This window comes from Falco peregrinus, chromosome 1 (genome assembly GCF_023634155.1).
Source record: "Falco peregrinus isolate bFalPer1 chromosome 1, bFalPer1.pri, whole genome shotgun sequence".
Taxonomy (NCBI): Eukaryota; Metazoa; Chordata; class Aves; order Falconiformes; family Falconidae; genus Falco; species Falco peregrinus.
In genome coordinates this window covers 58,674,560-58,700,203 of record NC_073721.1, presented here as the reverse complement: position 1 = coordinate 58,700,203, position 25,644 = coordinate 58,674,560, and the positions used below count along the sequence as shown (strand labels likewise).

Here is a 25,644-nt window from a genome sequence, read left to right as displayed (position 1 = left end):
CAGTTTTTCAATGTCAAAATATTAATAGGTCTCATTCATTTATTTCCAGAGTCACCATCAGAAAGCCAGAACTTTGCTTCTGGAGATATATGAGACTTTGCAGTTCTGTCCCGCTCTAAATACTGTGCAAAACTGCAGCTCCCACAACCGAAAGAATGGTGAATCACTGCCATGTGTTTGTAAAGGCCTTACTGCACATCAAATTGCAGGCATCACAGAGTTTTCCATGTCCACTTAAAGGAAGGCAAATCAGTTATCATTTTAGATCTCTGCCACTGTACTTGCAACAAAGGTAAATGATGCTTCTTAACACCACACATACTGAGTAAGGAAGGGGATTTCTCTGTCATGGTGTGCAGAAAGGACTGAACTGGGATCTTGGGGGGACAGATCTGCAACCATGTTGGTGGCTGGGGCACTAGAAAGGTGATCAGTGCCTTCCACTGAAGGCAGGTTCAGACCTTGGATCCAGAAGGAATTTCTCACCCAACTGCAGACATGTATATAAGGTTTCGCCTTTCTCTGAAATAGCACCAACTATGAAAAGCAGGTTACTGGGCTCCTTACCACAATATTTTAAAAAAGCAAAGCAAACCAAAAACCCCAAAGCCATTTTATCCTATATAGGGTGAATTTTCAAAGAGAATATTGGTATCCAATTAATGTAAATAGGCTAAAGTAATTTAGGCAGCCAAATACTGAATTAATCTAGAGATGAAATTAATCTAAGCTATTTTTAATTCTAAATTATTTCTTCTAATGGGAGGAAGGTTCCTATGAAGCGCCATGCCACATACTCACCACACCTCACTCCTTCCTGTTCTCCGGGGGGGCAGTCACTGATGAATTCACAGAGTCGTAGGTGGCTGACACAGCCTCCATGAAGGCAGGGGAAGGTGGAGCTTTTGTCATATACAGAAAGACCTTGGTTTTCTTTATCTAAAGGAAAAAAGAGAAAGAAGCCCAGAGATGAGTTGGCAGAATGTGTATGACCCTTCAACTGTATCAGCCTTTGCATCTAGGACCTCAGAAAGTGTCCTTTGGGTGACAAACGATACTCACCTCCACTTTCTACCACTTAGGTTTCTACCCATCATGAGATTCCTACAGATCACCACAGTTCTCACGAAGACCAAATTTATTGCTCCTTTCTCTCTCATGCACTGTCTTCTCTGTTTGTGCTGTCTTTAGACAATCCATTTTTTTAAAAAAAATAATAAAAGAAGGACCTTGCAGTGTCCTACCGTGGTGCTGTCGGCTCTGCATGTGTGACTGCGCTCCCACCAGGCAGCTGTGGCATGCTGCACGACACTGCTGTGGGGGGCAGAGGTACCCTCCAGTCCCGACAGGCGCATCTGCTGTGCCCTACTGCGGCTCAGCCTCAACTGCCACTCACGCTGCGGGCATGTTCCCGTGCCAGCTCTGTGCCATCAGCCCAGGAACACAGCTGCCACCCCAGTGACCCGGCTTGCTGTGCGGGACTTCCACTCGTGCACCCCAGGTAGCCTGGTTGGCTGTACTCCGGGGGCACCTGACTGACTGCACAGGGACCCAGCAACCAGGCTGGACACAATTTTTAAGTCTGATATTTCCCAAAAGTATAGCTCTTAGTGCAGCCAGCCTGTCCTGTAGATGTGCGTGTGTGTGCCTGTTATGGACCTGCAGGTTTCTGTAGGTCTCTTCTGGACTTGCTCCCCTTTAGCAGAGCCTGGCACAGAAGTTCCACTAGGATTATTACCGCTCTGGAATAAATGCAAAAGTTAGGGAACCAATTCCAGAAGAAAGAGAAAAGGACATCTCTGCAACTATCCAGGTAACATGGTCAGAAATGGTGTTTCTTCATGGCACTGTGTTGTGCTGGGTACATGCACCAGCTTATTTTGAAATGGAGTGTTTAGCATAGTGCTTCAGGCTGTATGCATCCCCTCAAAACTCCATGACTGTCAAAACCCCGTTACATTAAAAATATAACATTTGTTAAATTAAAAGATTAATGACTGCAATAAAATTATATCTCTAGCATGATCAAAACCAGTCTCATGATATATTATGAAACAGCTCTGTGAAATCAGTATTCTCTTTTCACATTACACTCCAAGCTATTCCTACAGTGTCTGCAAAACGGAGGCAAGAACATTTTATTAATGCACCAAGACCAGGGAGTGAAGATGATAATGTCTCCAGCCTGCAGGCTCCCTGCGCCGACAGACTCTTGTACTTCCAAGAAGCCTAAATGACATTAGCCAGCTTCTGCACAGCTACCGAGGACCATTCGCATGACAGCACTCCACGTGCCAGGTAAAACTGAGGGTTTCTAAGCTGAGCACTCAGTACTTTGGAGAAAATAATTATGTTCCAATTATTTTCAGTTTAGACAGAAGTTCTCAGCCTGGCAGTAGCAAATGCAGAGTGCAAATCAATGTTTCTTTTCATTATAGATTTGCATGATAGAGCCCCAGTATGCAAAAAGCTTTGGAAACACAGGGTAGTCTTTTGTTCTTGATTAATTAAGAAAGGAAAGTATTAAATGCTAAAATAATCTAGGCAAAGACTTTTTTTCCATGCAGCGTAATCCTTGTCGTTTTCTCACACAAAGATCAAACAAAGCAAAGCTGAAAAGCGGAGAGGATCGCTTCAATCAGTTCTATAATTCTGAGCTTCACCACTACCTTTGGAGCATGTACACTTGCATGCACACACATAACACACCCACCAATGTGACCCTTGAAAGGTAAGCACTGCCAGAAATCCCAGAGGAGACTCAACTTGCATTTAAATCCCATCTGATCGACTCCCTGACCATTCTCACCAATTTTGGCGAGGATGCTGCTCTTTTCTGGCTGCGTTTGGTTATTCCAAACCTGACTGTATTGCAACATACCATGAAAGCAGTTCCTGAGTTGCAAGGAGCCCACTGCCAACACTTCAAGCTCTTCTGCTCCACAGTTTGAATACAGCAAGGTGATTTTAAAAGGTCTTTCTATTCGGCCAATCTGGGCCGTCAGGTATTTCCATTTCATCCTAGAAGACAACAAGAGCTATCAGACACACACAGAGCACACTGGAATCCATAGACTCTCTAGCATAAAGGTTCTGCACTATCCCAAACAGAAGCAATAGTATCCACATGGGGAATAGATCAACGCGTGTAAACTCCAACATAACAAGCAGGTGTTACTATAAAACAGGGGGTGTGCAGCCTAACAAGCTCACGTTCAATTATCTTCACTGCAGATCTTATTGCTAACGATGAAAAGATACAACCATTCCCAATGATTCTTAAGTTAAAATGGGGCTTCAATTAGCACCAATTTCGGACACGCCTCCAAACGTGCCTTCCGCATGCATGGTTGTGTTCTGTTGCTCTTGCAAGTAGAGATCAACCAAGCAGCTGCACAAGTCTCTGGATCTCTTCAAGCTAACCCTGACACTGTGTGCTCTGGAAGTAAATGTCTGGCCTTGAACGTTTTTCGGTTGTGTCAAGTGTGAGAACCTTTTCCTGTGTGTTCTCTATGTCATCTCCCAGCTTAACAAGCCCGAGTGCACCCACAAAGCAAGAGGAAGAAGAGAAGTGGTGTTCCAGAAAACGCAGATTGCTCTGGCAATTTACATTTCACAGCAGAACAAATGCCACAGCCCCTAGACAGCAAAGGTTTTGCAGCTGCACAGCACTTGTGGCAGTTGAGAAAGACAGACGGTCCCACACACTCCAATTTTAAAGGTGGTTGTTAGGCATTGAAAGCTAGAGAGAGATACCGAATGGGAATTTTCAAAGTGCCTCACTCAAATCAGCCTGATGGAAGTCAGGGTATTCAGGTACCATTAAAAAAATCCAGTGGGACTCTTAAAAATCTTTTAATTTTAATTTTATTTTTAAAAATTGTCCTTCTACCTCATGTTAAGACAATAAAATACAGTTAAAACCATATGTTATTATTTTGTAAAGGGGTTGTAGCAAGGGTAGTGACAAAGGAATCCTTCTAAGCTCTCCTGAAGAGTCCCAGACAGAGATAAATTTACCCGTACCCTATGTGCTGCTGTTGCTGCCAGGGACACCCTGGGCAAGTGACTCTAAGTGAGTGCCAGTGGGATGATAAGGAGGCCAGGCCACCATGTTCAGATGTGCTGCTCCTAGTATATCTTTTCATTTGGGAAACACCTTCAGCTGCCATGAAGTGATCACCTAGCCCTCATCCTGCACCAGAAACACATTAGAGAGCAACATCCGGGCAAACACAAACATCTCTGCTGGACACAATATAAACATCACAGACCACCTAATTTGTAACTTACAAAAAACTCCAAAGCTACTTCATTTTTTTATTTCTCTGTCCGCTTTTGCTTGCCACTGATTAGTTACCTAACTCATTCTTCCCTCCACAAACTAACTATACACCTTCTTTTGGTGAGAGTTTCTTACTATCCCGTCTATGGCATGCCCCCATCTTCCCCATTCGCCATTGTACACACATAAATACACACAGACACCATAAACTCATCTGAAGTCGAGCTACTCTTATCAAGATGACCCTATTTCTTGTTTCCTGCCCTATCATATCATATTCAATAGTTCAACTTAATTTAATTCACTTTCAGAAACATCCAGCCCTGAACCACAACTGCACCATCTCTAGGACCCACCAGAGCAGAACAGCTGCTTTACTTTCATTTTGTATTACAGTGCAGCTTCAGGAATGTCCAGCACTTGTAAATATATCTTCTAAATACACTTCTAAATACATGCCTCCCCACCACACTGTGGCACAACATCCAGGACCGTTCAGCTCTGACCCAGAATGAATCCCCCCGCCGCATGGCACAGCTTGCTTCATCCTCCGCTGCATCCTGTTGGCCACAAAAACCAACGGGCCTTAATCAAATCAGTTCAATGAGCCACTGAAAGTAAGGGAACTCTCTAAATCTTTCAAAATTACCTATTAGAGCATACTAGACCTTCCAAGCACCGAGACATAGTCCTAGTACCTCCACCAAGTTCCAACCCACCCTGCAGCTGAAGCATCACAGTACTGCCGGTGTTATGACAGCCCCGAGCGCAGCAGCCTGCAGCCCACAGCCTCTGATTCACAGCCCATGTCCCAGCTAGCAGCACAGCCGAAGAGATACTGCCCACAGCTGAAAACAATGACTAGTTCAGCTGCTGCACCTTAATCCTACATGGTTTATGAGCCAGACGCTTTGGAACTTGCTGTCTGTAGCCTGGTATATCAAAATAAATGAAAACCACTAGTGATCTAAGTCAATAAAGCAAGCTCTGAAACATCACAACTGAGAAAGACACACCGCCCATTCTGCCATCTCTGCTGGGAGAACAGGGGCAGCTGGTAGAAGAGCAAGGCCACTGTCTTAAACCACTACTGTGTCAACTGGCAGCTTTTCTGAGGCAGAGCCCTAAGGTCCCGTGAAACATTCCAGTTCTGCACTGAAATATCTCTAGCACTGAAACTCGATTCCATTTATAACACCGCAGCAACAGCTGGCAAGCATCCAGAGACTGCAAAAATGATGAGTAGCTTTGCATCACCCAAAACACCTCTGTGTATGGAGTCTCATCATCATCAAGGTATTCCCCTTCAGAGAAAGCCTTGCCCCTAAGATCCAATGGCACCAAGATTTCTAATGCTGTAAATAATTACACCTTCTTTTCTTGGTCCCACTATCCCTACAGGGGCTAGTCAGAGCCAATTTAATTTTCTTAATGGCATCAGGAATGAAGCCCACTGTTGATCTAGGAGAAGATGGATCACTGCAGCAGGCTTCCAGATAAGGCAAGCTTGGCAATACCTTTACTATCGATCTTATGTCAAACCAGATCTCAAGTAACGGGGTAATATTACTCTTCTTCTAAATAGAGATGTAAAAATTGATCTGTATGTATGAGAGTCATCAGAGTCTGATATAATCTTGAGAAATTTGCATGGATAGAAAGTTTGGAGTTGAAAGCAACCCAATGCTTAAGGCAAAAGTATTCAAGATTAACCCTGCAAACCCGTGTTTTCAACATTTGGTTTGTACTTTCAACTTTGATTTTCATTAGCCTCTCAATCTCCTCTGAAGAGCAAAAGTTTTCTTCCCGCTCCTTACCACGCTCTCTAAGCCATGCCTTCCCATACCCAACAGAGTTAACTGATCATTAATTTTAAGGAAGACTTTAATATTAAAAGAACATTTTATCCATTCAAAGTGAAAAACTGAATAGAGCAGAACAGGAAAACTGAAACCTTTTCTGAAATCGGGTGACTCACTGCCTGGGTTATTGCCCAAAGGTATGAAGGCTAAATGCTTCTGGGCTCAGCCAGCGAACACACCACCTAGCAGCTCCGCGTTACTTCCCTACATGCAGGAAGCTGTTGCCTGCAAGTCTTCGCAAGCACCCAGTTCTAGTCACTGCAATTGAAAGGAAACAGCAGAGAGCAGAACATGTGCCTAGCCCTCCTGCCTTCACCACCCCGTCAGAGGGTTCTTATTTGACCCAGTGTATTTTTGGGTGCCATTTCAACAGAAGCATGAGGGGCAGTAAATCATACTCCCAGATTAGTGTTCAAAAATCATAGTCTTTTACAACAGCTGCACAGCCTCTCCTTTTCTAGCTGTGTTTTTTAATTGAAATGGCTGTTCTCATTGTTGTCAGTACGTATTAGGCATTTTCTGAGGATGCTTACCAGGCTACTCCTTTTCAAAGGCTTATGTAGTTGGGCACCTAATTTATGAAACCCAAATGACCATACATGTTTCTAGATGTTCAGATTAGCTATATGGCAATGCTTCCATGTATGACAGTAGAAGTTAAATAACTTCTCTGGATAAACCAATCACATTAGTAGAACAGAGGTGTCAAAGACAGTAAGTTTCTACAAGTGTCTCAGAAGCTGGCAGGGTGCCTTAGGGCACATACATCCCCCACCCCTCAAAAAAAAGGGGGAAGACACAAAAACCTAAGCAATAGTTGTTTTGTGATGCTAACTAACCGAAAACCCATGGGTGCACAGGGCCATGAACTGTTTGCTTTTCAACCTAACAAGACTATCATGGCCAGTACTTTATATTTCAGAAAGAAAACAGAACAAAATCAACTTGGCTTATTGACCATGGAAAGGGAAAAAGATTATCCCTGCCCCAAGTGATGCTTTTTTATTTTCACTGAAGTGTGGAGTACCTAACAGTTGAAAGAAACTAGCTCCTTACTGAAACAGCTTCGGCTGACAACACTGAAATAACTGTGGTCAACAGCAAACAGGAGAACGTGAAACCATTCAAAACAGAAGCAGACAGGACTCAGAAGAATTTCCAGCTGTGACTGTTCCTGGGTTGGCGTGATGAAGAGGGAAAAGGTGGGGTAAGCAAAATAGTAAAAAAGACATTAGATGTGACCTGAACAAACACTGTAACTGTAAAGACAGACTTCAGAGACAAGCGCCAGATGAAGAAGGTTTCAACTTGTGGTGTTTGAGTTCTACTGAGATAATGAGAAATATAGTTTCATATATTTTTTGTAAATACATAGAATTTTAAACACCTCGCTCCCTCAGTGGTTCTCCCTCTAACGGCAGTAACTCAGAACACCCACGCCCTATAGATGTGTATATAACAATAAATGCTGTGACTTTGTCCTGCTTGTCCAGAGGACATGGTATCCGAATCTTTGTTCTTTCGCTAGGGTTTATGTGTGAAAAAATGAGCGGCAGTTTCAATACGACCAGTTTAACAAAAAACCGTAGTAGTTAGCCAGGTGGACAGGACAGCAGCTTTCTCTCGTGTATGACACATATCTAAGCTTTTGGGAGCTGTGTAGCTGCTGGATCCTGAAGGAGAAAACACCATCAGGAGAAGATTTCTAAGTCCAGAAAGAGGACAGTTCACTGAAGGGGTCTGGTGCAGCTGGAATTTATGATGAAGTAGCTTGATCCTGAAATTGAGGGATGACAAAAGGGACTAAAGCAGGATTATCCAGAGTGCCTGATTATCTGGAAAAGCGTCACCTAGCCTTTTTTCTATATCTAAGTTTCCACTCCGGTCTCAAGACAATCCCTTGGCAGTAATTGTCAATGATTAAACCATGTACTACACATAGGCATCTGTCTCAAGATTATTTGCTCATTGTCCTCCTTGTTCTGCTCTAAATTGTGCAGTAGTGTTTGGTTAACACAGAAAACATGTAGAATTCTCACTCCCTGTGGAAAGCTCCTGGAAAGCATGTACGCTTTTGGATGGTCTCTCTTCTTAAGAGCCAACCTGTTAAAATCTTAATCATGCAGAGAATGTTCATTTCAGACTACCTGCCCAGTAAGAAGCAGCTCAATCACTGTGTTAGAAATAAATTTTGTTCTGCCTGCGCACCCAGATTTTTCTGGAATTGTACAGAGGTTTTAAAGAATTTACCTGTAATGAGGGGGGAGAAAAAGCATTTGACCTAACATGGCTCCTAGCCCTGTTTTACCTCTTCTCTATCTCTCCTTTCTACCCTGATTTAAAACAGGACTCAATCACCTTCCACCTTCAAAACCTTAATGCTAAACCCTCTGAGCTAACTAGTGCTTCATTTCCCTCACTAAGAAATAGGAATGCCAGTGTCTATGCCAACTCCCAGTACAGCTATCGCCATTCTAAAACACCTAAATGCCATCGCTTTCAGAGAGATTATAACCTTGATTTCACATAGAATTGTTTTGCAGTGCTCAAATAAGCTGTTAAACAACATCCACGATCCATCCCAGACATGCTGCAGTGATCAAGCCTGGTCCGGCCAGCTAGGTCTATCAGCAGCTTATTTTATGAGTTCATATAGAGGATGACCTATAGAGCTGTGCCTGCAGTTGTGGAGGCTTGTCAAATGCTCAAAGCAGTAAGGGCAGCTGTAGGTAAAAAAGGACATTAGAAATTGATCCCGGAAAAGGCAACAGATTCCTTGAAATTGGCAAGAAGAAAGGGAAGGAGTAGGCAGGAAGGAAGTGAGCAATAGCTAAAAGCAGGGGGAGAGAGAGAGAGGGAGCTGAAAGAATATAAACACTTTTTTTTCCGTCAAACTCTGCTATCTTTGGCTGACCAGGAGTCTTGGCTACAGATCCCCATGGCAGCCTGGGGAGTACCAAAGAATTCAAAGAAAACAAGCACTGGGATCTGTTGCTTAAGTTCTCCACGGGAGTCAGTCAGGTGATGGAAATAGAAAGCTCTGTTACATGTCTGACCCAGGTTCACACAAGGCAGATTGCAACAAAGGAAAAACAAGTACATGGAAAATGGCAAAATCAGATGACATGTGGACTTCTCTCCTTTTCCTGTTTTGTGATTCATTCCCTTTGCCCATTTCTCCTCCTTACTGCATTCTGCTACGCACAGGAATGACAGAGGAATACACTGGGAAGATCAAAGAGAAGAGAATACAGGACAAGATCCACAGTTGCTGCACTTTCTTTTTTTGTCTTTACCTCTTCTCTCCTCTAGCCTCTTTTTTTCCCTTCCCTGAACTTCACAAGTGAAGCAAAAGAGGATGCTCCTGAGCTCAGCAGCTGGAGGAGGAAATTACAGAAGAGGTAATGTTAACCCTACCTCAAAATGAGAAACGTGACCCTTGTAACAATGATGGGATCCCGTGGATACTTAGAAATACCAGTCACACTGCCCCGGCAGCCTTTGGACAGAATGCACTTTACAGCTACAGCCCCAGCGCCAGTGGGAGAGCCAGCCACTCCCGACCCTCCCAAACGTGAGGGAGGAAGAGCGAGTCCTACACAAGCGCGTTGTTTGCAAAGGGGACACGCAAAACCTGGGTCTGTTTCAGCCACCCTGTCAGGAAGCTGCATGCCTCAGCCCTGGTGGTTCTACCTTCATTTTCTGCTGTAACAGCAGCACTGATCTCAAGAAGAGAGAAGACACCGATAAACAGTGGCTTGGAGGGGCTCCACCCTACCCTGCAAGTCAAAGTCTGAACAGCTGCAAATTGATTGTCTTACCCGGCATCCTCCTCATGGCCAAGTCTCAGAGAAATTATTATATTTCTGTTTGTCTCCACATATCTGATTTCAACTGTGAACCTCTGGAGGAGAGGAACAGCATCCTGTGAACATATGGCCAGTTCCAGCAAGCAAGAGTCCGAGCTCCCAGGCAGGATGGGGCTATGCAGGCTGAACTCACATCTATCTGGGAGCCTACTGGTGTTCAGGAGGAAAATGTCCCCTGTGAGGGAATAAAAAAAAAAAAAAAAAAAAGAAGAGACACACAGTGTGGATGGAAGAGAGATAATAAGAGTAAAATGGATAAGGAGTTTGAAGAAAGGAACCATGAGAAGAAAGGAAAGGACTATGCACAAAACCCAAAAAATAACAGAAAGTAGAGATAGAAGAATAAAGTAAAAATGAGGGAAATAGGTAAAGAAGTGATACAAGGAATGAGAAGAAACCAAACAAAGCAGCGTGAAGACATGTCCAACAAACCAAAAGCCAAAGATTTTGCAAGTCAGACAGCAGACACGTGGAGCCAGCCCTGGCTTGTAAAGGACTGAGTTTCCTAAGAAAACCCCCGTCTCTTTTTATCCTAAAACAGGGAGATATAAACGGGCGTATCAAGGAGCTGGCTGTTTCCATACGTGCACAGCTCAGGTGCGCACACGTGTTACATGGCCCTTGGTGGCTCCGGGGCACTGCAGCGCTCCAGGGAGGCGGGTGCCATGCCCACACCAGACAGCGGCAGCATTTTTAGTGCCCTGTGCCAGAGGCCTCAGCCTGCTGGCTCCTGTTGCTGCCCCAGCACTGGGAGAAAGCCGGTGCCCATCCAAGGTGAGCTGCAACTCTGCCTACCTTCAACATCTCCATGGGAGGAACGGTTTTCCAGAAGCAGCTGCTGCCTCTCCTGAGGCACCAGGACACCAACTGGAGATAACACCCAGTCCGGTTTTCCAAAGCTGTCGGTAGACGTCACCCATGAACAGCTTGAGCCGATGATGCAAGGGATCTCTGTGTGAGAAACCAAAGGTTTCATTGAGGTCTTCCCCGTTCCAGGGGCAGGGGTGACACGGACACACGAATAAGCAGGCGTATGGAGGCGGGAGGGGGGGCTCTCTCCCAGGGAATGGAGGAGTTGAAGGGAAAAAAGGAAAGTTTGTCTGGCACAATAACAACAGTCTCTCCCAGGGCGGGTGAAGGAACATGCCAGAATGAAAAATAACCCTGCAAATTCTTGGCAGGTGTAAATCAGCATCCTCCCACCAGTATTAACAGTGAATTTACATCAGTGGAAGGTCTCGCCCACATGTACATGAAATCCTCAATGGGGACAATGCCTAGCGCAGCAAGGATATTGCAACTGTATGGATTTAGCATTTTGGCAGAGAGGAACAAATGAAACTCTAAGGTCAACCCTCTCTCAGCAGCAGAAAGGGCTTGACAGGGTCTCAAGCAGAATAGCGGAGCAATGGAAGCTATATATATATATATATATATAAATTCTTTTAACAGTTTTGCTTTCCCCCAACAGGATGGACAAGAACACCCTCTTAACAAATCCCAGAGTCCGTTCACAGCACTGAGAACACTAGATCATCCTGGGCAGATTTTTTCATAATCAGCATATTATAAACCAGACAAGAAGTAATTCACTGTTCTCTCATCAATCTAATATAGACTCCCTGAAGGGATGTTAGCTGCACAAAGCTCTCCTACACAGAGTGGGGCTGAATAGATAAGGCGAACTGGTATTAACTTGCCCGATATTTATTTTCGGTAGTAATAATAATATTACAGTAATAACTGGAGCACCCCCAGGCCATGGTGAAAGATAATAGGAGACTAAACATTCATATTTGGGATCCTGATGTTCAGAGGGTATTCAGACCTTGCAAATATGAATGACACAATGTTATCCCCTTGGCAGCCTCCTGGGGAGGGGGAAAGACAGGTATAAAGAACAGAATCCACGTCAGGGTTATAACAAGGATAGGTGGTTGCACAGGCAACTCAGGCGGGGCAGAAATAAATCATAAGAGACTCCAGAAGATTAGCTATACTTTAACTAAACTTTCGGAAAAAGAAGAAACAGACGCACCTTTTGAGTGGAACAGCCCAAGCAGAAAAGTTTTCCTTTTACAGTTAATTGTAACAACATTTTTATAAAAACCCACCCAGTGTGCAGGGGTAAGAGAAACACGGGTGTCACAGGGCTTGCACATCACCATGGCTTGGGACAGGCTGTGAGCTCCCACTTGAGGAGATGCCCCCGGTTCCTCGGCACGTGCCCCAGCCCGCTCTGCCGGCTTGCCGCTGGGCGTTACTGCCCCTCAACCTGCCACCCGGGCCAGCCACCCGGACGGGTCCCCACCCCACCGAACCCGCAGCGCTGAGCAAGGCTCTACAGCGGTGCTCAGCCCCGCACTGTTGTATGGAAGCCACAGGCAGATGAACCGGCAGATCACGCGTGTGTGCATATGCACGGCCAGCTTCCAGCAGGGCACCCGCCACTGCCCCGGCTCTGCTGGATCTCGGGAAAGCCGCCTGCACACAGCTTCAGGTATGGCCCGGTGAGCAGTGACAGAGCTTTAGGGATCTCAGCAGGTCAGAAATTCCATGGCTGTGCGAGACAGCAGAGTTCTGATCCAGATCCGCTGTGCTCTTCCAAGTTTATTAAAGTTTGACAGGTTAACTTAGTACCCACGCACTTACTGTCAGTAGTAGCAATATTTTTATCAGGTAAAAATCTAGTTGGCCATAAAACCCAGAAAGCAGTTTCTCTCACAACAGCATGACACTGCGAGAGAGCAAAGTGAGAGCTGAGGAGAGAAGGAATTCCTTTTCTTTATTTCAGTAGGGGGTTACTTGAAACTAATATTTATGACAAAAGTGTTTCATTAAATCTTACTAATACCCTGCCTGCAGGAGTAAGGACTGTACCAATGCGGATTTAATCCTTCGAACGTGCCTCACATAACAAAGCAGTTCGCAGCTCAGGTAAGTGAGCACGACGTGCTCCTTCAGAAGCACCCAACTCCCATAGTCTCCAGGTTTTGTAAAGCCTATCTGCTGTGACCCGAGGCCTGAGAGGATCTGAGTGCCTGGAAGAAGAGTCTAAAATAGATCAGGGAAGTTGTTGACACCCAGTAAAAACAGAACTCTGAGCTTTCTGCCAACAGATCATGTGCGACGCAAGATCAATCAATGGGAAGCTGTGGTTTAGCATGAATCACCAAGCAAAAGAACTGGGTACACTGGTGGTCACAGTGAAAGAACACAGAAAGCTGCAATCTCTGACGTCACTGTGTACCACCTTACAGTGCTTCATGTCCGACTTTGCTTAGCACCAATGAACTTGGAGAACCTCGAGCACAGGTCCACAGAAAGGCAAAATGAGGCAGAAATGAGAAGGAAAAAGCAAAATATATATAAAGAAAAATATCTGTATTACTACAACCAGCAAAGGACATATTTTAAGATGCTACAAAAATGCTCTGAAGCAGCTTGGGTTGAAGAAAGCTCATGGCCAGTCCAGGGCATGTCAGAAAGGAGAATCGCACTTTGAAGAATTAGGTATTTAGATACCATCTGCAAGATGTTACTATAAGGAATTCCTCTCTCGCAAAGCCAGGTTACCCTGCCACCTCCTGTGAGGAATGTGACTTTTCTAACATGCCCAGGCCCTTCTTGATTGTTTAACATCTTCATTCATGACCTGGACAAGGGGACAGAGCACACCCCCAGCAAGCTCACAGAGGTTACCAAGCAGGTGGAGCAGCTGGTGCCCCAGGAGGCTGTGCTGCCGTTCAGAGCAGTCTGGACAGGCTGGCCATTGGGCCCCAGGAGCCCCTTGAAGTGCAACAGGAGGTAAGTGCCAAGTCCTGTGCCTCGGGAGGAATAACCCCCAGCACCAGCACCTGCTGGGGGCTGACTGGCTGGAAAGCAGCTCTGAAGAGAAGGACTTTGGGGTCCTGGGGGACAACAAGCTATCCCTGAGCCAGCAATGCATCCTTGTGACAAAGGCAGCCAACAACCTTCTGGGCTGCATTAGGAAGAGCAGCAGACTGAGAGAAGCGATCCTTCTTCTCTGCTCAGTACTGGTGAGACCATAGCTATGGTCCGTCCCAGCTCTGGGCTCTCTCATACAAGAAAGATGGATTGAGTCCAGCATAGGTCCGCAGAGATGACTGAGGGACTGGAGCATCTCTCATGAGAGGAGAGGCTGACCGCTGGGACCGTTCAGCCTGTAGAAGAGAAGGCTCAGGGGGATTTTATCAATCTGTGCAAACACCTGATGGGAGGGAATGAAAAGGAGGCCAGACACTTCTCATTAGTGCCCACTGATGGGACAAAAGGGAACGGACAGAAATTTAAAATTGAGAAATTTGATCTGAACACAAGAAAACCCCTTTTTACTCTAAGAGTGGTCAAATACTGGAACAGGTTACCCAGAGCAGCAGTGCAGTCTCCATCTGTGGAGATATTCAGAAGCTATCTGGACATGGTCATGGGCAACCTGCTCTAGCTGACTCTACTTGAGGTAGGGGGTTGAACTACATGAAATCAAAAGGTCCGTTCCAACCTCAACCATTTTGTGATTATTTCACTAAATGAAAAGGCATTGCTTCAGTTTCCAAGTTTCCACACCACCAATAACAACTGGCTCATTTCTCTCAGACATTTATAAAGTTAAGCATATACTACATCTATCCTGGCAGTAAGACCAAATTCATCCTACCTATCTCACAAGCATTTTGTCCAGCTCACTGGGCTTTTATGATGCCTAGAAAAAGAAAATTCCAGTTGAAAAAACAAACCTTCATTTGATATCAAGAAATGTAGTTTGTTCTATAATAGCTGGAAAGCAGCTCCACTGATCAGCTTCAAGAACTCCCAACCCCAAATCTGCTGGATTTCACTGGGCTGATGGGGAAGATTATTCTTTTTCATTCCTTTTTTTCCTTATTTTTTTCCTTTTTTTTTTAGTAACAAAGTAAGGAACTCCTTAAGGTTACACTAGCCTTCCTGCGTCATTGCTCCACTTCCAGTCAGAAATCCAGTGGCACAACTTTCTTGTAAAGGGTCCTTGTGACTGCCAGCATCTATCTTGTACCTAGATTCTGAAGTAGAAAACAGGATGATGTAAGGAAGAGGACTTGTGGTACCTGGTTTAGAAGGCTGATGCAATGAAACGATCCTATTTTTTGTTAGGGAGAGCTTCTGAGGTGGATTTGGTGAAGAAGAGTTTTCTTCATGTGATCCAGAACAGGAGACAACTACAACACAACAAAAAGAACAGGGAAAGGGTTTGATGTTTCTGTACAAAAAAACTGTGGTATCTTGTTAAGCATGAACATATATTTGACAAAGCCCTGTTATATCTCCCTTACCCTCAGTACAGTGGGTGCAGTACCGTCCCGATATGTTTCAGAATAGCCCTATCATGGCATAACTACAACAAAAGATTTTACTTACTAGTGTGTTCTTTACTGTTATTTATCCACTCCCATTTTTACCAGTAATAACCTCGAAAGAGACACCTTATATTCCAGTAGTGCTCACCTTGCAGTAACAGCATACATAGCTGCTGGCCAACAACCATCAACTAAAGCCTTCAGGTCGGACGAGGCTTGGAGCAAGCTGGTCTAGTGAAAGATGTCCCTGCCCATGGTGGGGGATGGGAACTAGATGACCTTTAAAGGCCCCTTCTGACCCAAGCTGTGATACATTAACTAGAAGAAGAGTTCAATGTAAAACGTATGTTATCTACACAACATGGATTTATCAGCAGTCCTTTGGGAGGACCTGCATAAGTGCTCTCATCTTCACCACACAAGAACACCGCACCTGAAACTAACACTAATGAAACCTTTGCATCATGGCACACCTCCAGAGAACAGACTTCTTCCTTACTGCCAGGCACGAAGGCTGGGATTTTCAAAGGAATCTGGTAACGTTCCTGTATCTCATATCTAGAATTACATACTCTCTCCAAGACCCTTTTTACTAATCCCCCTGCACCACTCTATCTCAGGGGTCCCTTTGTCCTATATCTATAAAAACCTTCATTGATAACTGTGATATTTGATCACAATTATGGTACAAATACATACACATTTGTGCATTTTTATTCAGATCAAATCTTAGAGTCCTGATGTAACGTTTGGTTGTGCTGGAAAAAAAGACCAAAATCTCAGAAGATATAAAGGCCATAGAAATTGTTTTCTACTTCACCAATATGAATGGTAAATCCAGCATGCTAAGATTAGCTGGTTTTAAATGGAGGTGGTGTTCTGGATCAAATTTTTGTTATTCAAGGTAAAACAAGTTTACCAAAATTATTATCCACCATAGTACTTCTGACAATTACATATTCAGTACATTCTGACTTCTCTTTGAAACAGCTCATACCAACAATGGCTTATTTATTTATTGAACCTGTGAAAATATACAAGTCCTAAATTAAACACGCAATAATCTTAATTTAAGATTGTCCCTGATCTTTTCTAGGAATCATAAACAAGTTGACTAAAACAAACATATTTGTTTTCAAAAGGTGTTCACAGACAGAGAGATGCAAAATGAACTGCTTTCAAACCCTCAGCCATGTGGGTGATGAACTCAGCAATATAAAAATGTGAAATCATGTCAGAGGAGACAGAAATCCTATTCACATGAATTGCAGTTGAGACAGAGTTGTATATACGTGCCATTGGTAGCAGCTAAGATATTCTCAGCAGAACTAATTTGAACAGCAATATTATGAAAACACACAGAAGGATCTAGAAAAAGAAAACAAAAAAAAGCCCCCAAAACATGAACATATGTTCAACTTTGACAAACTTACCACTGCTTCTAGTTTTTCAGCAATATCTAGTCTGATTTTAAACTGCTAATATTATTTTCATTTTAGTATGTACGACAATGGGCATCACACAGCCAGTAAAATGCTGTGAAATGTTTCATAGCATGAGACTGCTCTATCCTCCTGTCCTTTGTTACGGTCCAAGAGAGCCCTCGGTCTTCACAGGGCTCCGAGGAAAGGATGACTTCGGAACAGAGCAGCAGCATGCTGCAGCAGACACGTGCCATGCTAGGACAGACCTGCGCTCTCCACACACCAACTGGCAAACACAATGTTTTGTCCTGCCTCTGTGTTCAAATACGTAGTGTTGGAAAAGCTGATTCTGCACTGTTTCTAAGACGCTGACACTGCTCTGCTAAGTAAGGTATCTTAAATAATGGGATGAAATCCTCAAAAAGAATGCGAATTCTTACGTGACACTTAGCTGGTCAAAGTTTGGCCAGCTTTATGAAAAACGCAATTGCTAAAAAGCAATCCTATATTGCAAACAAATCTATTAACTGTATTAAAAGAAATTCTGCTGTGGAAAGAGAACAAGACCTTTTGACAGCTTGAGTCTGCTTCTCCCAGCTCATGTTCTGTGTCTGTTGAGGTGTTGCTCGGTTTGGTACTCCCCGATCTTCGCCGAGCACCGCTGTAGCTTCAGCATTTACCTCCCTCAGGGCTCTCCGTAAAGCCTGTTCCACCCACCCATCTCACACGCTCCAAGCTGCTCGTGTGTTTTGGAAATACCCTGAATGTCGTGGGACCCACAAAACATAGTACAGCCACGGCAGAAGTTCTGCCGAAGACATTCCTCCCGATAAAACTAAAACTTAATCAAAGTATTTGGCTTCCACCCACCCCAACCCCCGCCCCCCATTACACGAACAGTGTTGGGATGTCCCTCTTCTTGCTCACTAGCAGACACAAGTTCCCATGGCATATGACCAAGAACAGAGGCCTAAGCGACTTGAAACATGAATTTACTGCTTTAGTGTGAAAAAATAAAATCCATTACTATCGGTGATGGCTGGGACAAACATGGTACAAGAGGCTTTTGTGCTGTTGAGACACGTGTCTATGAAGTTTGCTGGTCTGGTATTAAGATATATTTAAGCTTAATTATTGCTTTGTCACAAAGAGTGCTGCATGGAATGACCTGCTAATTACACTGTCCACGCACAGACTGTCCGTGACACCCGCCGAGTCCTGCCAAGGAGCCAGGAGGGCTCCCTGAGGGCCTGGTGACAACCCTGCCCAGGCTGGGAGGTGCCACTCGGCCAGTGCCCGGCGAGGGGGCAAGCAGTCACTGCAGCCAGCTCACCGAGCAGCAAGACGCGCCTGGACAGAAGATCCCAGGCTCAGTGACAGGCAAAGGATTTGTGCGTAGGCACCCACAGAAACATGCCCCCATTCATTTATTTCCCCACAGTGAGGAATTTCTGGCTATGGCTGAGCAGAGGAGGACTCACAGCATGACGAATCCACGCGGGAAGCCTGTATGGCTGCTCTGCAGCACTCCAGCCAGCCTACGCCCTTACTTTAGAGCTCAGTCATTTTTCAACCTGGCTCATTCAACCCCTCTAATTGAACTAAATATCTAGTGCACACGGTCACTAGAAGAAACTTTGTCACTTTCTTCTGAAACTGGCAACTCCAGAGATGCTTCCAGTAACCCCACATCACATCCTCTCGTACGTGCTTGTACACGGTTCTTGTCTGACACGCATTTCAACATGAAACAACACAGACTATTGCTTATCAGCTGTGTGATCTCTCTGTCTTGATCTAAGGTAATTACTTAAGTGGAAAGATATAAAAGACGGAGAAAAAGGAAATCTGCACTTTTAAGCTAAGTCTTCCATCAAGGAACATAAAATGATCAGGAGGAAACAGTAAACATAACAATATTCAAACTGCCACAGCAAAATTACGGGATCTTTGAACAGTACAGCACAAACCCCTCACTTTTTCGGTAATTGAACACAGTAAACCCAGAAGCCTCCAGCACTCAGAAGGTAATTCCATTTCTTTCATTATCTTACAGAAAAAAGCACTCGTACACCTGCGGGGCTGAAATTTTTCCTGAATCCTGATGTTACTTTGCAGAAGAGAAGAAAATTACAGAAAATACTTATAGAACTCACGATGGGAAATCAATTCCAGGTCAGCCAAGCCATCTTCCTGCCAAAACAGGAATTTCCTTTAGAGCATTTTCCAGAGCTTTTCCCCATCTGATATCAAAATAGCAACTCGATATTTCTCACTGCTTCTCTGAGAAGATAAATTGATCCACAGACTAATAGATCTGACTGGCAGGAAGTCAGACTAGGTGAAAAGAAGACTCTTTGTCTAATACCTATCCTAGTATTTTTCAATTACTCCTAAACCTTTCACTTCCAGCTCAATGAATAATCTCTCTCCTTTATGAGTATTTACAGCTTTAAGTTATTAACCCTTCACCCTGAAAATGTCACTGTGATCTCCTGCTGCTTGCTATTAAACTCTTTTATTCTTTTCTCATTATCTGGCTGCTCCCCACATCCCTTGCTTATGTCATTACTCTTTGTATTCTGTCCAGGTAGGTTGCAGGTAATAGTCAAAAACCAAAACAACACGACAAAATGCAGTTTTTCCAGAGCTTATTACAGAAGGTGATACTTTAGGATCATCTCAGAGACCTCCCCACTTTTTCAGGGTGCTTGCTGAAAGGCAGACGTCCACACATGCTAATGCCATGCTGCGCAGAACGGCCACGCTGCTCCCTCCCGAGATTTCCCTGTTCATCCGTGCAACAATCTGATTGGGCATTTTGGCCGAAATCAATCCACTTAGCTGATCATCCACCGTGACATCTGGCATATTTCCTTCCAGTACAGGTATTCCCACCCTCCATATCTATATTATTTCCCTTTGAGATATCTGGTTTGTTTGCACTCGTGAGTTGGACTCTGCCTTATTTTTCCCTACCTTAATCTTCATGTTATCAGCAGATCATCAGTACAGGTTTTATGTTATCTTCTGACTTATTGCTCAAACTGTTAAACAGCATGTAGCCCAGAACTCACCCTTACAGGAAACTTGCAGGCAGAGCTAATCGGCGATTCCTATTTATGCTTCTATTTTAAACCTACATGTGACGTAGCGATTTGTCCCAGCCCAGCACACATAACAAGTTACCAATAGCAAGTTACCAATGTAAGTACATGACTGAAGTCAGAATGTCCTACGTTCACACTATGAGTTTTGTCAAACTTGTAAATTCATTTGTAAAAAATGACACTGCAATAAGGAGTCTTCTCAACTAAGTCCTTTAGGCTGACCTGTAATTATAAACCCTTTCCTAGTTCTTTGATCCTGTATCAAGTATTCTGGTATTTTTATTCAGACTGATGTTAAGGCAGCAATCTTCTTACTACCAAGCTGTCTTCTTCACATGAGTAGAGAGTATGTCAGCACATGTAATTAAGTACAGCCATCCAGCATATTCCATTTACCCCTTTTAAATACTAATGCAACATTAGCTTTCTTCCAGTTCTCCGGAATTTCTTCCATATTCCAACACTGACTGAAAAAAATCAACACAGATGTCTTTTAAAGCTCTTTAGCTAGTTCTTTCAAAATTCTTGAGCACAAGCTGTCTTGATCAGTTGATTTACAAACTAGGCATTTTAATAACTGTTTTTTCACTACATCTTTGTGTTGTTACGAAAATTATTGCATAACTTCTATGTGACAGTGAAGCATCAGTTATTGAGGGTTTATTTCCTAGAAGAGAAATATTTTTTGAACTCTCTTTACTTTTGTCTGTTATTGACAAACCTACCCCACACCTCTACAACAGATTCATCTTTGCTACGAGGTTTTTGCTACTAATGCACTTGGAAAACTTCCTTAGACTTCCTAACTTCACTGCTGCCAATTTCTTAATTTCTTTTGCTTCCTTCATCTATTGCTAAACAAACTTTTGACTTTTCAATTTCCTTTTACTGCAAGAAATGTACTTTTTTTTCCTTATTTTTGTACCAACATTGCCTCCCCTTTCAGCTATAGCTTTGCAGCTTTCTAGCTGTTTACACAAACCACCCAATTTTTACCTGCATTTTTCTGCCCACAGCCCATTGCTCGGCTGAGGCAGTGTGACACCGAGGCGTGGATCCAAGCCACAGTTACCTCTACTTGTATAACATCTGGTTTAGTTCTGAGCTCAGTTCTTACCCCAATTCATTATTTGCTGACAACAGGTCTAAGACATACCCTAATATGAGGATTTGAATTCAGATACCATCATCTGCTCAACATTTGCAAAGATGCTCCCCTGCTGCAGAGTGAAACCCCCAGTATGCCACTGGTATTGAAGGCTTCACACATGCACAGACAAAGAAAAAAGGGGGCTGGGGGGGGACACAAATCAGAGGGAAGAAGCAGCTTTTTTCCTCCCCTTACTCACAACAGTGTAGGTAGTATTTCATTCAGGTCTTTAGTTGGATTTGACAGTCTATAGCAGTCATAAGCAAGCACATTAACATTTATTTTAGGTATTAATTGATCTTTCGCCTTCAAGATCATTTGGTTCAATGGCTGGGAAAAGAGGAAATGTCATTTTTGCCACGTGATGCTGTTGCCAACCTACTTCTGTCCTTTGATTCCAATCGCAGGAATCTTTCCTCCTTATCTAAGAAATTCCAGCTTACCAGTGTTTAGGTTTAGAAATCAGTAATTCCATTCCATTGCCACTTTTTTTAATAGCCAGCCTCATCACGTTGGCAGTAGACAGTTAAAGAACTCCTCTTTCAGTTCTTGATGCCTTGATTAATTTTATTCTTGACACCTTGACTCTCTGCTAAACAAGCGAGTTTTATTCTCGCTTTTCTATCATTTCCCTTGGCTGCTAATTTAACACCATCGGAACAAGCCTGGCGTGACAAGTCTAGGAGGTTGCTTCCCCAGGGGCCTGGAGGCCAGTCAAACTGTACAGCCCCTTTTCCCCACAGAACAGACATGTGTTCCATAGAGCCGAGACTTCTAAAATGTACCTGGCTAGCAGAATACTTACAGATTTATTTGTTTATTTTAACTTTCTACATTGTTTTATGTGCAGAATGTGAATGACATCTAAGAACGCACCTTCTATGTCCTTCTTTGGCACCATTAGAAGATACCTAAAAATTAGTTATATTCTGCAAAATTAAACCCAGTCATTTATGCTGGTATGGTCCATCCTTGGCAGCTCCTTGCTTCTGTACTTGAGAGACCCTCTCAGCTGTTGCAATCCTACCTGGTATCCCGTCCACAGGAGACAGAACACCATCTCCTTGCCCACTTGCTAACAGGAAACTTCCTCGAAGGGTGCTAAGTGGATCAGCCTGATGAGCTTTTCATAACCAGGCACTGAGCAACTCCCTGTCATAATATTCACTGGGCTGACCAAGGATTACCTGCAGTTTCCATGCCACCTGCTGTGCTTTGCCCCTCGCCTCCTCGCTCCCCCCCGCCAGCGGCCAGTTCCTCCCTGGACAGACATGTTTCTCAAGCACGTTGCCCAAGCACCTTTTATCACCTCCAATGCTTTGTAGAGTGTGTGCTCATCCTTTCAAGCCTCAGATCATTGTTTCTAATAAAATCACTGGCAAAACCCAAAGACTCCAAGCTCTGGCACAAAATACAGCCCGCTGCAGGCTGCCACCACCGCGCCACAGCTGTCTGGCAGAACTCGCCCAGAAAAGCTCTGCCCTGGCCACGTCCCTTTTGTCACACAAAACTCACCTGTTAGATAAGACACAAGATGGAATTATCAGGTTCTCCTCTTGATACTACTTCCCTAACTTGGCATACTGCTTTTGAATAGCAACTTGCAAATTATAATTTCTTATTCATTTTTCAGTGTACGTGTACATCTACTGAAATAGAATTACTATTTTAATTACAGTTGAGCAATAGGATGCCAAAAACATTTCTTGATATCCAGAAATATGCCATCTACTAATTGTGTGGTGTATACATGCACATACTCGTGTGCATATATTGCCACATTAACTTAGAAAGATTCCTCTTTTTATAGCACAGCTGCTCATTACTTATATGTCTATTTTTATCACACTAACTGCTTATTACTCACAGATAATAAGGGCCAGGTTTTCCATTCTGTCTCACCTCTATTAAAGCTTCCAGGAGTCAATCATATGCTACGCAACTGTCTGAAGGCTTTCCAAGGACCTTTGGGAGGCACTGTCTGAGGGAGCTCCATCCTGCTCCACTTTGTACTTTCTCCTCTCTGTCCAGGCTGGGGTGGCTGATAGCAGCGGAGGCTCCTACTCCATCTCTGCCAGCTGCATACAGGCACGATACTGACAGCTAACCCCTGTTGTACCAATGTTGGTTCTGAATAAGAGGGATCTGTCCACATAACCTACAGCTTCACCAGCAATCAACTTCTGGGTTTCGTGGTAGAATGTCATTGCCACAAGGCACAGACTTGCATCTCAAAGCTAGTCACCCTGGGGTGATCGCGTGTGAAAACCACATTTATTGCTTATATCACATCTGTGTTGGAGACAGTAGCATTCCAAATCCTGAACTCTTCATCTTGTACCTTTTCTTTCCTTGCTTCTCCATACCCATTAATGAGGAAGCAAAAGTTTAAAATAAGTTGAGGCGCGTAAGTGTGTTTTTCACAAAAGTGTTCAATGAACCAAAAAGTGAAAAAAAATTATTTTTTTTTAGTTATTTGCAACATTTTATTCCCTTTTCAAAGCTTAAAACACATTCTCACTTTTCTGCAATAAACCCACTATCCATTCTTAAGGAAAATTTTCCTTTCTCATTGGTTAAATTTTTGAGACTAACCTTTCAATATTCTCAATCTAGTTTACAGTCGGGCTACACAAACGGTGACAGTGTCAAAACCAGAAGGGTGACAAGCTGCGGGGGGAGTAAGTATGCAAGCCTTTCAAGCTGTGTCACGAGAGGAAAGGGATGTGAAGTTGCACCTTAAGCTACCAGTTTTAAAACAAAGAACCATCACCACAGAGGGAGCGTAGTGGGGGTGACTGGCTAACGTTAAGATGTGTAACTCAGAGATTAATAAAATTAAGGGAGATGTGTTCAACTCTTAATAGAGGTTTTCAAGCAGCTCCAAAGAAGAACCAAGAAGGAATACGGGATGGAAACGCATTTTGCTTTCCAAGGGTACGGCTCTTCAAAACTGTCGTGCTTTTGTGCAAAAATTTAGAGGAAAACAATACAATTGTTTTATTCCTTCAGAACAGATCTCATTATGGGGGTTTTCAATTGCAGCTTAAAAGGAGGTATGTATGTGTGAATTCACACATGCAGATGTGACAGGCATAATTAGTCACAAGGGGAGGTGAAGGAAGGTACAAAGCCTGTAGGTGCAGAGGCAGAAAGGGGAAGAGAAAGGCTCCCAGAAAAGACTGTCTGTAGCCTCACCGCTGATCACTGCAGAATGCTCAGCAGTGACTATTTCATCATCGCATGTTTTTATATGAAAATGCCAGTTCCATTACTTAATGGGAAATAGTAAAATCTTCCAAATATTCACGTGGAAACCAATATAGCATTTTGTTAAGGCTGGAACATGCTTCTTTACTCTGAACTCAGCAGATTACGGAGTTTGTAACATTAGTGCAGTAAAATGGTGAAACACCTAGCTGAAGGAAAATATTTTAAAACTTTCAAAACAGACTTTGCCATACTAAATGACTCATTTTCATTAAGCCAAAGCATAAATTTGGAACAATTTGGTTTGTGAAAAATGTTAAGATTTTGAGTCTTTACCATAATTAGAAATGAAACCAGATTTCCAAAGTCTGTTCCCCATGAGACAGAATATTTAGTTTTCAACAAAATTCTACACTAAGATGTCAAAACCCCCTCTGTGAACCACCCAGAGTGACCAACAGAGGTAGGCAGAAGAGAAATGGAAGCCACAGTCACCAGAGCGCTGCCCTGCAGAAGCGCGCAGCTGCCGGGCCGGGGGGCCCTGCTGGAGTGGCCCGTGGCAGGAGCCATCGCCCTGCCCTCAGCTCTGGTGCCATGGCAATGCCACATGCTGCAGTGAAAGAGAAATTCTGTGCCAGCAGGAAAGTGAAAGAAATATAGTTTTCAGATCCAGGTTTTGATTGAATTATTACAGTGAATGTGGAATTGATCCTGTAGAATTCAATTTAGCAAGAAGAAAAATCTTTTCAATTACTTGATTTCAGTGGAGAGGGCAAAAGTGACTTTAAGCTGTCCTTGAGCTCCCTTGATCTTTGAGATTACTTAATGTTCCTTTCCACCCTTGTTTTACTAGGAACAGCCTTAGGAATGCTCTAAACGTACGCACTGCTCCAAGAATCCCTCAGGGCTGCTCTGCTCGCGGAGGCTACCTAAGCACAAAACATATTTCCTGCGCTTCTTTTTTCTTTGATCTACTTTTGACACAATGACGACTGCCAACAGCTCTTCATCATCTCAGGATTCCCTTTTGAGAACCTAACCCTTGCACAGTAGCATAAGCGAGCGTAAGGATGCTCCATACATCATTGAAAGGAGCTTTATTAGATGCACACCTTCCTCTGGTAACTCTTCCCCAGCAGAAACAGAGGCTCTCACGCCACAGCATCGTGCCCAGCAGAGACACGCTCAGGAACGGCGTTCCCGTTCCCATTCGGCCACTAGCCCTCTGACTCACTGTGTGTAACACCGCAAATGATGGGAACAACCTCTTGGGGAAGGCGCTTTTAGCAAAATGGAGGTAAAGTGTGATGCAAAGACTTGGTTACTGTTATCTGGTCAACCCTCGCGGCTCATCTCAAGGAGAAGGAAGGACTAGCACAG

The 25,644-nt window shown here is 43.8% G+C and overlaps 1 protein-coding gene across 1 annotated transcript in view; it reads right to left on the bottom strand.

Moving 5' to 3' along the window:
• The window catches only part of LTK (leukocyte receptor tyrosine kinase), a 96,987-nt gene that overhangs the window by 39,587 nt on the left and 31,756 nt on the right, over window positions 1–25,644 (bottom strand). The window contains exons 2-6 of the mRNA XM_055813554.1: window positions 15,122–15,232; window positions 10,812–10,967; window positions 9,969–10,191; window positions 2,882–3,021; window positions 802–939 (exon numbers count right to left, since the gene is read on the bottom strand). Of these exons, the coding sequence (XP_055669529.1) occupies window positions 802–939; window positions 2,882–3,021; window positions 9,969–10,191; window positions 10,812–10,967; window positions 15,122–15,232 (768 nt within the window). The remainder of the gene's footprint in view (window positions 1–801; window positions 940–2,881; window positions 3,022–9,968; window positions 10,192–10,811; window positions 10,968–15,121; window positions 15,233–25,644) is intronic.